This window comes from Anser anser, assembly GCF_964211835.1.
Source record: "Anser anser genome assembly, chromosome: 12".
In the NCBI taxonomy this organism is placed as follows: domain Eukaryota; kingdom Metazoa; phylum Chordata; class Aves; order Anseriformes; family Anatidae; genus Anser; species Anser anser.
This window is the reverse complement of record NC_139733.1, coordinates 13,852,333-13,866,058: the sequence shown is the minus strand read 5'-3', so window position 1 is coordinate 13,866,058 and position 13,726 is coordinate 13,852,333. Positions and strand designations below refer to the sequence as shown.

The 13,726-nt window shown below is 41.4% G+C and overlaps 1 protein-coding gene across 11 annotated transcripts in view; it reads right to left on the bottom strand.

Moving 5' to 3' along the window:
• The window catches only part of SLC6A6 (solute carrier family 6 member 6), a 58,003-nt gene that overhangs the window by 20,648 nt on the left and 23,629 nt on the right, over positions 1–13,726 (bottom strand). For all 11 annotated transcript variants that reach the window (XM_083796178.1, XM_083796181.1, XM_083796176.1 and 8 more), the window contains 5 exons: positions 12,958–13,197; positions 12,151–12,285; positions 9,687–9,921; positions 4,254–4,386; positions 691–825 (listed from right to left, as the gene is read on the bottom strand). In XM_083796178.1, the coding sequence (XP_083652304.1) occupies positions 691–825; positions 4,254–4,386; positions 9,687–9,921; positions 12,151–12,285; positions 12,958–13,186 (867 nt within the window). In that variant the 5' untranslated portion in view covers positions 13,187–13,197. The remainder of the gene's footprint in view (positions 1–690; positions 826–4,253; positions 4,387–9,686; positions 9,922–12,150; positions 12,286–12,957; positions 13,198–13,726) is intronic.

Genomic DNA, 13,726 nt, shown 5'->3' with positions numbered 1-13,726 from the left:
TTTCTTTTTTTTTTTTAATTTCTCACATATCACTATTGGCCAAAGTGATGCTAGGCTGCTGAAATGCCCCATATTTGCACTCTGTGAAAATAGACAGGAATCTTTACCTAATCATGTCCTATAAAGAAAGAGTAAGCCCATCTCCCACTACCCAAGGGTAAGCAAACTATATTTCCTGCCCCTCCAAAAGCATTTGTTTCCACCTTAGCACGGGTTGTCATTTTTCTATTATTTCATTCACTTCTTTCCCAATCTCCTCCTACTGAGGAGTGAGAACTAGGTGACACTGGTACTCACAGTTGTTGTTTGTTGTTCCATCTGTGAAGCTCACGTTTCTCTCCTTTGAAACTAAAGACTACCCTCATTAAAAAATGCATCTCCCTTACCTTACCAACAAGAAAGCTGAGATTGTATAACAGGACAGAGTCTACAGCCTCAGAATCCTTTGACACAAAAAAAAATACACACGCATACACACACATACATACACGTGAAAAGATGCATTAACACATATAACAGTGACCTTCTCAAGCAGATCTCTGGAAAATATAACCCAACATTAATATTCATGCTATATTTGGACCTCTAAGGACAATGGAAAAAATCTATTGCCATTACATCACCACCATCACCCTCCACCATCCCCCTTTGTACAGGAAATCATCCCGCTCCCCACTCCTGGTTCTGTACCTGTGGGTCAGCTAACCGTGAGATATCAGGATAAAGATAAAACTTGATGCCTTCTGCAGCTCCAGGCAGGGTCACACCACGGATGAGCAGAACAAGGAGCATGACGAATGGGAACGTGGCAGTGATGTACACTACCTGGCAATACAAAGAAATTGTAGGTTTAGTCTGTGGCAGTCAATGCTACACCTCCAGAATCAAAAGAGATCGAGTGACAGGAATTCAAAGCCCACTCGTGCCTAAAAGGGACCTGACCTGAGTTTCTGTGCCTTGGGAGGTATGCTGAATTTAATGGCTTCTCCCACCTGCAGTTTTTCCCTTGGTTCCTACTGAGCCAACGCAGTGTATTGCTTTAGGCATGGAGAAAATGCAGGTTCGTTCATTCATCCTGACCCCCTCTGGGATTTTATATCTCACAACCTTCACTAGAAATTCTGTCTTTACCCTATTTGTTCTCCCCACGTTGCAAGTGCACCTTGCCTGTGAAGCTGAAGGGATTCCCTGGCTGAAGGTGTCTGAAGCATCACCTCATTCTTTATTTGAACCTCAAAACTGCAAAGTGGCTTGCAAGCCTATCCGCAAACAGTGCTGAGACTTCCCCAGCACCCACCCTGGGACAGCCAGAAATTTTGCTGCATGGGGGATCATCAATACAGAGACTACTTTTCTTTTTCTTCAGCTGCATCGCTCTGCTGCTAACTCTCCGCCTTGCTACCACCCCTACAGGCACTTTTATGAGGGACTTCATTCAGAGATGAAGGTAATTTGGTCCATGCTCCCACATCTCCCTTCCCATCAGCTTGAACACATTAAGTGCTTCAGGTTGGCATCAGCCTCAACAGTGGTAATTTCCAGACCCATAACTTTATTCTTGCCCTTGTTGCCTATTCAGCAACATCATTATTGTAAACTAAGGACCTATTCATCCCGTTTTGAGAATATGTCTTCATTATCTTTAACCTCTATTCCCACTTTCTTTGAACAACTGCCTGCTTCTTTTCTTCTTGTTATCTTCTCATTCATTTGATGAAAGAGCCCTTTGCTTTAATCTCTAGCATGAGAGCTGATTTAGTTTGCATTTGGACAGTTCTATCTTTAGACTCACACTTTTTGACCTCTAACATCTTGTTTTCTTTGCTCATCAGTGCTTTCTCTCATTTTTTATATAACTGTTGTGTTACAGTCAAGATCCACTACAGTCCAAGAAAGGACTTTTCTCATGGAATCAGATGATCATCCCAGGTAATTACAGTTTGCTGCCTTGAGTTAAAATGTATTTTTGTTTTCCAGAATTTGTTTAGCTACAGCAAAGCTCCCGGGATGCACCATTTTTCTTTTTAAGTGTGTCCTCTGAGAGTAACCAGGAGAACTCAAAGCCTGCATTGCCATAATAATTCATGGAGCCGGACTGATTCTGTAAAGTGAAAGGTAACCTTTTTATAGGCCCTTTTTAATCGTCCCTTTGAAATCTTTGTATATTTTCCACTCAAAAATAATATGCATTACACATCAGCCCAGTTTCACCAAAAGCTGATGGATAAAAGGGGGTATTCTGTGCCGTCTAATTTCTTAATATAATCCAGGCCTATGATAAATCAGAGTTTCTTATGAGAAAAGTAAGCCCATACGTATTCACAAGAGTACGCAGCATTTACAAAGTGGCCTTTGCCCTCCAGGTAAGGATTCTTGTGTAACACTGGAGGAATTTTTTGAGATCAAGCAGATTATTCAAAGCATAAGCACAACTATTATTTTTCTTCATGATTTTGTGTTTATTTGTCCAACATGCTACTATGAGATTTAAAAACTTTTTTTTTTCCCCCGCTCTCCAAAAAGCCATTAACACACTCGAAAGCAGGGAAGTGCTATAAACAATGATCTACTAAAGTAAACTAGACTTCTCAAATAATTCGAGCCCTCCATTAGAGTTTACAGTTTACTTTTGTTTGACCCCAAAGTTAATGGAGTCAACCGGAGATTTTCCAATGGTTTTGCTGGGCTTTGGCTCCACACCCTATGAGCTCAGACCCTGTGGAAAGGAGGCAGTGAACTCCTACTACCCACCTTGCCTTTCAAAAAGACAATTTTAACTGATTTTAACAGACCTGTTTTCAACCTGTTGCATTCACATCAACCTGAAAAAAAATGTGCCGTGGGGAACTTGGGAAATCTGTCAGAGCCACCTTAACCTTTACTGAGCAGAAACCAGGCTCACAAAAACTACTGCAGCAGCGTGTGCTTCCACTCTGCTTTGGTGGGAGATTTATCGTGTTCACCTTTCCTATACAACTTACACCACCACCTCATCGGGTCACATCAATCAGCGGGAGCAGAGAAGCAAACATTTTTGTCAACGTATACTTTAGAGGTGTGGGAGCTTTTCTTTGGGGCAGAACTGGTGGGAATCCAGAACAAAGCACCAGCATGATTTTATGAGGCTCCATGATAAAATCACAGAAAGCAAGACAGAAGTGACGGTAAAACAAGTAGTTTAGTCAACAGTGGAACTAATGAGGACTGGTTTCCCAAAGAGTTTTGTCTCCTGGTTGATTCTGCAGCATGTAACAAGGTAAAACTGCTAAATGGTGCTTTTTCTCCAGCTGAGGTGTTCACATTTGCTCTCTCCTCCTGACTTCTCTGGCGTCTAATAAAAGATGAGTTCACACTCTGGCTTTCTCTCAGCTGAGACACTAACAGAGTCGCTCCCTTCTACCTAGCTGACCAGAAACTGTGGAACTTCCTATCCTGAGGCCTGTCTATCTCTGCTAGATTTATCTGAAACACCACCTCAACCAACAGGTTTGAAAGTTAAGAGAGGCACTTATGCAATGGCTTCGAAAGCCTTTTCTCATGAAACTAGGTTTAAAAGCACTACTGCATGCAAGGGGATAACATCATGCTTGAAATTGTTTAGTGACTCGCTAAGATTTGCTATAATTTGTTTCTTGCACTGGTGTAAGATGAGGTTCAGGAACTGAACTGTTATCCTTTAGAGAAAAATATGACTCTAAATAGCACACGGTAAACCTAAATCAAAAAAGAATATCCAGGATCTCTGTTAAGGACAGTGTTTCTAAACAAGTACCTAAGTTTAGTCTTCTAAGTCTGCACAGAAATCTTCAGTAAGTGAGTGGCATTTCAAAAATGCTATGCATCCAGCATCTTCCACTGACTTAAACATCCCTACCACAGCTATGTTAACATCCACCCTGTTATGCTGAGAATGAACTTGGCTGGTGTGAGAGCACGAGCACGGAGTGTAGAGCACTACACATTGTAAGCCTAAGCCTTTCCAAGATCATTACATGCACCAGTGGGATGCTCGTCCTCAGAGAGGCAAAGTGATACTCAAAACATGCTAGGATCTGTTTCTTGATGCCATTCCAGTAACAGCTACTTGACTCACAGGCATTCTGGCCACTGGCAATAACTTTCCAAAGACAGATGATCAGAGTAAAAATACATATTTTTTGCAAGAAAATTAAGAATATCTTTAAGAACAGCATTTCTTAGTATTCCTGACATCTGCTGACTAGAATGATTACAAAAAGGTAAAAAGCACTTACTTTCCCAGTGGATTTGACTCCTTTCCAAATGCAGAAGAAGCATATCACCCAGACGAGGAGGAGACACAGTGCTAGATCCCACTTGATAATACCAATATCTTCAATTCCTGAGGACAAGCTCAGTACATTGCGCCTGAGTATACAAAAGAAAACAAAACAAGAGAGAGATGCATGAGCAGAGTTAATACTGAGCCTCACTGTGATGTCTGAGAGTAGGGGACGGTGCCCTAAGGGGCAGCAGACACATGGGTAGATCCCAGCCCTCTGAACACTCAAAGCACTGCTGCATTTGCATTTATACCTTTAAAGATGTGAGACAAACTTGCCCCAGCATCGCCACAAACCCCAGCTCCACCACAGATGTGTGATTAGTCTGTGTCCAGGTTTCTTCTTCTTTTCAGTTCATTACTGTGACTGCCACAAGGAGGGCAGAGAAGAAGTAGCATAGGGAAGCGGAGCAGCTTCGCAGCACGGAGCTGGAGCAGTTACCCCGTCCCCTCCCTGTGGCCCCACACACAAATGCTGCCCATCTGCGCTCAGCACCCTCACCACTGGGGCCTTGCTGAGCCAGCACAAGGAATTTGCTAAACTATTCTGTCACTTAGGTTAGTAAATACAAAGTGATTCCTTTCGTAAGATGGGTCTCAAGAGTGCATCTAAATGCTATGTGTTCCCAAGGGGAAAATTTGTTAAGGCTTCTCTCTTTTGGTCATTGCCATGGGTCATCATTAAAGTCTGATTTAAAACTGTTTTGTTTTTTTTTAACTTTCCTGCAACATAAACTGTCCTCACACACCAGACAGATCTTGTCATACCTGATACTTATTTTATTTGTTTATATGAAAGAACAAACTTAGTCCTCTGAAAATAAACCTACTCAAATCTGAAGTCTTTCTGCAAGGTTTTTGCAGTCAAGGAGAATCTTGACCTCAATCATGACAGAAATTCCTTGGCCCACGACTAGATACATTAACTTGCTACCTAATGTTGTTAAGTAAATACTGGTTTCAGACAATTATTAAAATCTCCAATTCCCCTTCACCAAAGACCACAGCAGTCTGCAGTACTGTACCAGGATGAGGCCCACAAGCGTGGTCTGCACAGCTCCATATGTGCATCCAGCACAAGACAAAACACTGTGGTTTGTTTTTCCCCTGAATTAATTAAAGTGTGGTTTTTTTTCTTTTCTTTTTCTTTTTTTTTTTTTTTCAGCTACCGAGGAAATAATAGTGAATGGAATCACTGTTGTAAAATTTGCAATTAGTTTTTGGAAAAAAACCTGAACTGACCAGTTTAATAGGACTCAAACCTTCATCCATCTGTTTTTGTGTCTCTGTTTGCCAAATTCACTCAGATTACCTGTGTGAATGTGTTCTCACACCAAATGCTTTATTCTCTCTGAACGTGTGTGCACTTTGTTATGGAAAAGGACTAATGGCACCAGACAGGGTAAGTCTGTCCTAATCAGCAGAGCTATTCAACAGTTACGAAAAACCCCTCAGTAATGAATATTTGGCATAAAGTTGCAGTCCTGGTTCACCTGAGCCTAAGGAAATCAGGGAAAAACCTGCTTTGCGTATACAAAAGAAGAAAATACATTTATAAGACAAACTTCAGCTGTAACCTTCTGTGGCTTTTTAAAAAATAAATGGCCATTTTCCAATCTAAGGGGCAGTTCAAATTCAAATGTAAAAAGGAGCCTAGAGGGCTAGCTCTCAGGAAGCAATGAATAATTAACTGCAAATACATTTTGGAATAGGGATATCTATGAATGCATTCAACTAAGACTTTGTTGCTTTTTATTAGGAAACTAAAAGCAAAAGGTCGTCTCACCTAGAGTATGGCCAGCAGTCCTGTCCAGCTTTCTCAGCGGGCACCCCAGTGGGTCACTGAGAGCCAGCTATGGTGCTTCTCTGTGGTGTGGCAGCACTAAGTGGCATGTTGGCTTTCTCTGTCTTGGGTTATCTTGTCTTACAGAGGCCAAATACTTTAAGGAATCAGATTTATCAGTGGGGCCTCAAGAGTTAAATTTTTTTCGTGAAGTCTAAACCGACATTTTTTTGCAGCAGAAGCGCTCAACCTAGATTTGCGACATCCTGAAAATTCACGTTTAGGAAGGAGAAGGATCTGGTCTATGCTGACAGCTCTTCAGTTTTGTTACCCGGCCTACTGCTGCTTAGATTCAGCCACGCTCGCTCAACTAACTTCATGCCATTTATGCATGAAGTTGTTGCTAATTATAATTTATAGTTATGATGCTGTCACTAACTGTCAGTCATATATAATCAATGGGACAACAGGCCGGGGCCGAGTTCGTTGCAGCCATGAATTCTTGAACCTTGTTCATACACTAGTATGTTTTAGTGATGTGCAATATGGAAATGTAATAGGAGCCGTAACTGGCTCTAGAACATAAACAAAAATAAAATGAGGAGAGTTATGCAATCCTTGAAGGATATTCCAGCTCATTAATTACGTGAATGCAGACAGGACCTTTCATACCAGGAAAAGCAAAGCACCCTTTCACACTGGACGGACAAGAATAACTAATGCCGAAGCAGGGAGAATATCAAACGGTTTTTAAAATTCTCAATTTGCCCCAAAGGCATAGGCAGCTGCCCTACATTTTGCTTAATTTTTGTGTTGCTCCCTTCAGGATTACATGCCATTAGCATGTGATGGTCTTTCTTGGGATTTGGACGAATAAAGTCTGCTGATTACCCAATATTTTTAAACACTTGGCCAGCACCAGACAATCAGAGGTTTTGTTCAGCTATAATTACCCCATAACACTTATCCTTTATGTATTAATACATGTGTAAGCCTTTAAGGTTTGGGGCTTTAAAATGAAATCTTCAGAAATAAGACCTGAAGCATGTGATACCAAGAGGTAAGTCCCTGATACAAAGCCAGATTTGCTTAACCCCCTTTTATTGCTGCTCAGGCAAGCATGTGATTTGCACAGAACATTAATTCAAATGAACTGAAATGTCAGGCTGTACTATATGTCCAGCCAGGCTGAGAAGGACACGTGTTTTTCAACACGAAGAGTTTTAATGCATCAATGTGGTCAATTATATCTCTGCAGAGTTAGCCTTACAAAGCAGTTGTGATGAGGATACTCCATAAATCTCCCACAATAAAAATGGCATTGGGTTTCAGAAACCAAATACTCAACCCCCTGAATTAAATTGGAATTAATTGTGCCACAAAGCAGATGGATATCTTCAGTTAAAGGCTATTTATTGACCTGTCCTTTCGATGTGGGTAGCTGGCTGGCAGGCAGCTGGCATTGTCTATGACAGCAAAGTACTCATAAAGTTATTGAGATTATTTTTAATTTCAGGACCATAAAGAATAGTAGCATGGCTGGGGAAAAACTGCTTGCGCCATGTAAAATCTACGTTACTTTAATTACAGCACTGCTGCATGATCTCTGTCCTTACTTTAAGACACCAATAGTTGTTTATGCAGAGAGAACAGCTATTTTTAATACTTCTCTAAGTACCATGAGTCCTGATGGCAGCTTGGTCTGTTAAGGACAGTTCAGTCATGATGAAACAGTAAGCTATGGACAGTATGTCTGTATTAGTAGTAGTATGGAGCCAAACTCCTGCCTGGCATGAATCCAGGGAAGAGTTAAGTTCATGATGTTTAAAACTGCTATTTGAGGACAAAAGTTAAAGTGGCTGCAAAGTGCAAGGAGAGCTGCCTCCATGAGTGCTAATGGCTGAGCAACCTTTGCTCTGACTGTGCTAAAGAAACAGTGAGGGGACACGAATTTATGGAAGACGGAGGGAAGGGAAGGCATTGCAAGGACCAAGGATTTCTCCTCCAGCCTCAGGCACCTCCAGTCTGACTACACACATTAGGCTGTGCCCACAGGAGGATTTGGTTCAGCTTGCAGAGGAGTTTTGAGGACAGAAACTTGATTTATTTTAGAAGAAACTTAGCTAAAAGCTCTACACCAAATTTGCTCCCCAACCCACAAAGAGGCTGCCCTGGCACAAGGCCCTCCACCATGTACCTGCCGCGTGGTTACCCAGACCTTTAAACACCCTACCAAAGCAGATCTCATTTGGATTCAGGCCCTCAGTCTCAGAGTCATTGTGGGAGAGTCCAAAGGAGTGAGAACTGCTTCCTCCTTTACCATAAATTGCCTTCAAGTTCCCCAAAATACCCAAATCTTTTCCAACTCGCTCCATACTTAAAAGGGAGGAAATCACCTGGGAAATTATCAGTCGCTCAGCGTGGAAACACAGTGTTCATGGCATGGTGAAAACAACTGCTCTTACAACCTGCATCCTGTCACTCACACTGGTCACCAGTGCATTTTGACAAACAGCTCATCCAAGATCTTTCTGCACATCCTATTTTGGCTCTTGTTATACAAATTTTAGCCCAGTTCATAATAACTTTTTCTAAACCTAACACATGCCAAATATCTTTGGCATGAACATAATTCCTGCTGGAACTATTGGCTGAAGCTGCTTTTTAAAAATAGAGAAGTAGGTACAAGTTGATCAGGGAACCAGACTGGACTTTAAACATGCTGAAAGTCAGGTTGGTTAGAAACTTATTCTACACTTAATTGACCATTGCTGCAAGCCAAGAAATAAAAAAGATTTTCTTCCTAAGCTATACGTAGATCCTTTGGATTTAAGTTCTCCTAACAGGTGCCTTACTCTCCTGCTATGTTTTGACAACTACATAAACACACAGAGATTTGAGGTTATGCCTGTTCAGAAATAGGTTGTGCAATATAATTTTAAACTTGAAAAATAAATGGAAATAAGAAGCTTAACCCTGACAAAATCCAGACAATCTAGTAAAACAGAATCTCCTCAGAGACCGCAGAGAAAAATGATGTAACGAAGATGACCTGAGAAACCTACAATACAGGACAATGTTCAACACCTCTGTCAGTTTTATTGATGAGGTCAATGCCTTGCATCTTTGTCAAACTGATAAGAGATATGTTACAGCTTCACAAAGTGCATTGCAAATGACAACAGCTGGGAAAGAGGCAGCCACAGAAGTGGTGATTTGTCACTGTTTCCATTGTAAATCCCTACTATCAGGGCATCTGAAGTGATTTGTTTCTATTCTCTTGCTGAATTTAGAGAAACCCAAGAAAAAAATAGAAAGGAACAAGATTTCCTCCAAACCAGAAACTGAACCGGGCTTTTAGGTCTCCCTGTACTCTCTAGGCTGAATGCAGTTACACTTCTAATGACTTCCTCCACTAATCCAAGACTTACCTGCCTGTCTCAGGATGTGAACTGATAACAAAGGGTGGTGAAACAAGTGACATCCGGAGCAATTTTCATCTCCTATCTAACATTCCCTATGGGACTTCTGCAAAATCTCAGGCATGACCTTCGGCATGCCACCAAAGCACCCCAAAGGTGCCGTGAAGATAGGGGTACTTACTCCCAGAACTCCGTGACAGGAGAGGTGAAGTTAGTGGTATTCAGTGATATCCAGAGTGTTTTGTTCTTCCTGAGAGTGTCTTCCACGCAGGTTGGCGTGTTCCACTTCTGGTGGCAGTGTGCCCACGGCAGGACACTCTGGAACGACTGGAACAGGTAGTAGAGTCCCCAGGCCAGGATCACAATGTAGTACACGTTCAGAAGGGACACAATCACTATGGAAGCATAACCAATTCCTGGAGAGCGGGAGAAAAAAGAAATATGCACAGACGTGACAGCCACTCCTTCTTAGGATGCCTTGCAATTTCAAGTATCTGGTGCCATTGCTGTTTCCTGCCGTGTTGTGGACTTGTATCTCACTCTACCACATATCTGTTGGATACTGAACTCAATTCCATCACACGTAAGCACAGACCTGCCACTGCCTTTGACTAGTACTGGCGCTCAAGTTTGAGCTTCAGGCTACAGCTTGCTGAGATGAAGGGGATGGCTGCAGGGTGTCTACCCAACTTTACGCTAACCCGGTTTTATTAGAAGGATGTCAAGGCATCACACATTGCTTATTTGGGAGCTACACCATCTCACACCTTGGGTACCTGCTTGGGCAACCCCACTCTCGACGCACTGACCCACCACGCAGCTTCCCTGGAGGCAGCTTGGCTGCACCACTCATGCTTATCGACAGGTTCGGCTCTGTGTACGTGAAAAAAAGGACAACTCTTGAATGTGTTAAAAAGGAAAATTCCAGAGCTATCAACATAAAAGCTGCTGTTTCTGCCCCAATTTCACTTGTGCAAAGGAAGCATGATATTTGTAGCTTTTATGGTTAATTAGATCAATGTTTAACTCTGCTATCAATATTTGACGATAAAAAATGTTCCCTGTTTGTTTTTAAAAGCAGGGTCACGGGCAGATAAGGCTGAGTCCTATACGATTTAGGGAGGTGGTGGAATGCTGTTCCGGTGAAGGCTTTAATTAAATACCACAACTGTATCTCTCCTGCCTTAGCAGTTAAGCCCCACTGGCAGATCCATACTACATGGAGCTAAGTCAGAAGCAGTCATTATTTCTGTTAATACAAAATGAAAGGACGCTGAAAAGTCTCATTTTCTGAAAATCTTTTAGTATATAGAATGTTAACCTCCAAAAAGTTTATGTAGTTTGCTACTTAGGAATATGGGGGGGGGGGGGGGAGTTTTCCTTTAAAAACATTGAGCAGACTCTCAAGAGGGTGAAAAGCCCATGAGGTTCCCTTTAACATTATTCTGATAGCTATCCTAGCACCTGGTTACTTGCCTCGTATTTTACAGTTTCAAACCTTACTGTAACAGGAGTCATTACCACCAGAGATTATCTTTATGACAGGTGAAAACAACCAGAGCAAGTGGTATTTATTCTATGCAGCTGCATTTCATTCAGGGTATACAGTTAGTCACATTATTAGAGTGACAATTTCTCTTTATAGATGCCTGAGAGATTGCTATTTAAACAAGGAACATTCTTTCCTCCTCCTCCAAAGAAAAGGTTTCATGAAAGTGGGAGGAGTAGGAAGAAAATGGAGCTAAAGCAGCATAATTACATCAAGTTAGTAGCGTTCTGAGTATTAGGTGGGAGTGCGAGCCCTGGAGAAAACCCCTACTGCTGCCTGGAGTGACGTAAGGGGAGAGAGAAATCTGTAACAGCAACAGTGGCAGAGCTAGAGACATTTCAGTGAGAAATCCTCACTCTTTCCAAATGGGATTTGTAAAAGAAGAGTGTCCCACTATTTAATGCAATTATTCCGTATGGTTTTGCTTGTATTATCAGGCTGTTGAGGGTAATCTATACACAAGGCAGCATCCTCAGTAATTTTGCTAACCTGTCCATGATTTTTCATTCTAGTTAACTTTCAGAGTGGCATACACATAATTGCTCTGAGTTTTGAGTAATTCATTTGCTGGCAAAGGCCCTTGAATAACAGGAGACAAACACGACTGTTTGCCAGGAGCAACTCAGTTATGAGGAAAGTCCCGTTCCTGAATCCTACACAAAATGCTGTGCAGGTTTTGGTTATATCAGTCGTAGACAGATGACGTCAGTGATAAGCTTTCATATGGCAGAAGTATTTTGATTTCCTGACCAGAATAATATTTTGAAGACGCTTTCTCAAAAGGGCACGTAAAAGGCTCTAGCCTTCCAAAACAACAGATTCTCCAGTACCTATGAACCAAATGTGCGATTGCCTTTTTAAGGCATAATATGCATTTTCTTTCTTGCTTATTGGCAGTTCTGCCAGTTAACAAGATGATAGCATCAAAATCAATACCTCACTTTGTCCTTCAGACTCTCTGACTTCTACCTTTCCAGGAACCAATATCATACTTTCAATTACTACAGCGAATAGCTGAATGAATAGATATAAGGGGCATTGCACTGCTGTTATCAGAGGTGTCTTTAAGTAGTAAGGGACAACGAAAGGTACTAACCAGTGAAAATAGGGCAGATCTTTTCCCAGCATGTAATTCCACCTTCAGAGGTATACTGTCCTAGCACCACCTCCAGGAAAAACACGGGAAGACCTCCCCCAAACAGGAAAATGAAATAAGGTATAAGAAATGCACCTGTTGAGAAAACATAATAGTACTAAATTGAGATGAAGTGAGTGTCTCTACACAAGATAGCTTTAAAAACGTGTTAACAGACATACAGAAACAAAAAAACATATATGCTACTTTAATATCAGTATTCAATAATCTTAATTTGGAGGTACTTTTTCTCATATTCAAACACTTCAAGTGAAATGGATAAACACAAATGAAAGGGCATTGTCTTACCTTTTTAAGATGAAAATCTGTAATAACAATGGGGTTAGGCACACAACAATTTCACGTGACTCAGAATGCTCTTATTCTGAAATCCAACAGAAACCATTGTTTGATGCTTTGTCTTATTATTAACTTAGAGTAACTCCCTTTGAGTTACTCCGGTTTTGCAGTGCATGACTTAGGCTACTGGTCTATAATAATACTGTATCTTTTGGTTAAAGCTTAGACTCAATTATACCAGAATAAAAGAACATAAAAGGTTCAGTAGTATAAAATTTTAAATTGCTGTTGTTGTTTTTCCATAGCTAAGTTTTAACAGAAGCTATTAAGTAATAAAATAATCTCTCCCAAATACTGGTGAAAAGGCAGAAAACAGGTGATTACTTTTTTAAAAAACTGAATGAAGGCACTGGAAACAGTAAGTATGTGGCAGAGAGACTGACTTACGAGAAGGAAATAAAGACTCACCTCCGCCATTTTTGTAGCAGAGATACGGGAACCGCCAGACATTGCCTAAACCAATAAATCCACCAGCCACGGACAGCAGAAAGTCAATCTTGCTCGCCCACTTCTCCCGCTGGGGCGGCTTTCCTTCTGCCTCGTCCTCAGGCCGTGTCCCCGGGCTCTTGCCAGGGGAAGGTTTGAGGATGTCCTTGTGGAAATCTTTCAAACACTGAAGCTTTTCCTTTGTTGCCATATTTCTGCTTTCTGCATTAAAAAAAAAAAAAAGAAAAGAAAAAAAGGTGGGTTTATTAAACAGTCTTTACTGGTAATGCTCTCTAACACTGCAAGAACTATTTAACAAAACTCAGTTCCATAAAAGACAGTGCTGTTTATCAAACTGAGATATGAAAATACATATGCTGCCTTCGCTGACCAGGGCAGACAAACCACCACTGGACTCTGTGGTCACCTCCTTGCTGTCAGTGCAATGCAGGGGTCAGCAATGGTTTGATGCTGCTGCCTACCTGCTGGCCACAGACAAAAGGTGCAGTGACACTGCACACTGTGTCGGCAAGAGGGCTTTATTACAGATTCCATCTGCAACACAGGGAAATGTCTCAGGCTGTTTCCATGCCCATAACAAGGTACAAATCACTGCGTCTGATTCCTTCTCAAGAGTTGAAGTGAAATACAGCAGAACAGTACATCGCACATATTCAGATAAAACCATTTTTGTCTATTTCCCAACAACAATGAACCATCCTGCATCATTTATTGCCTGCGATTTCCTTTC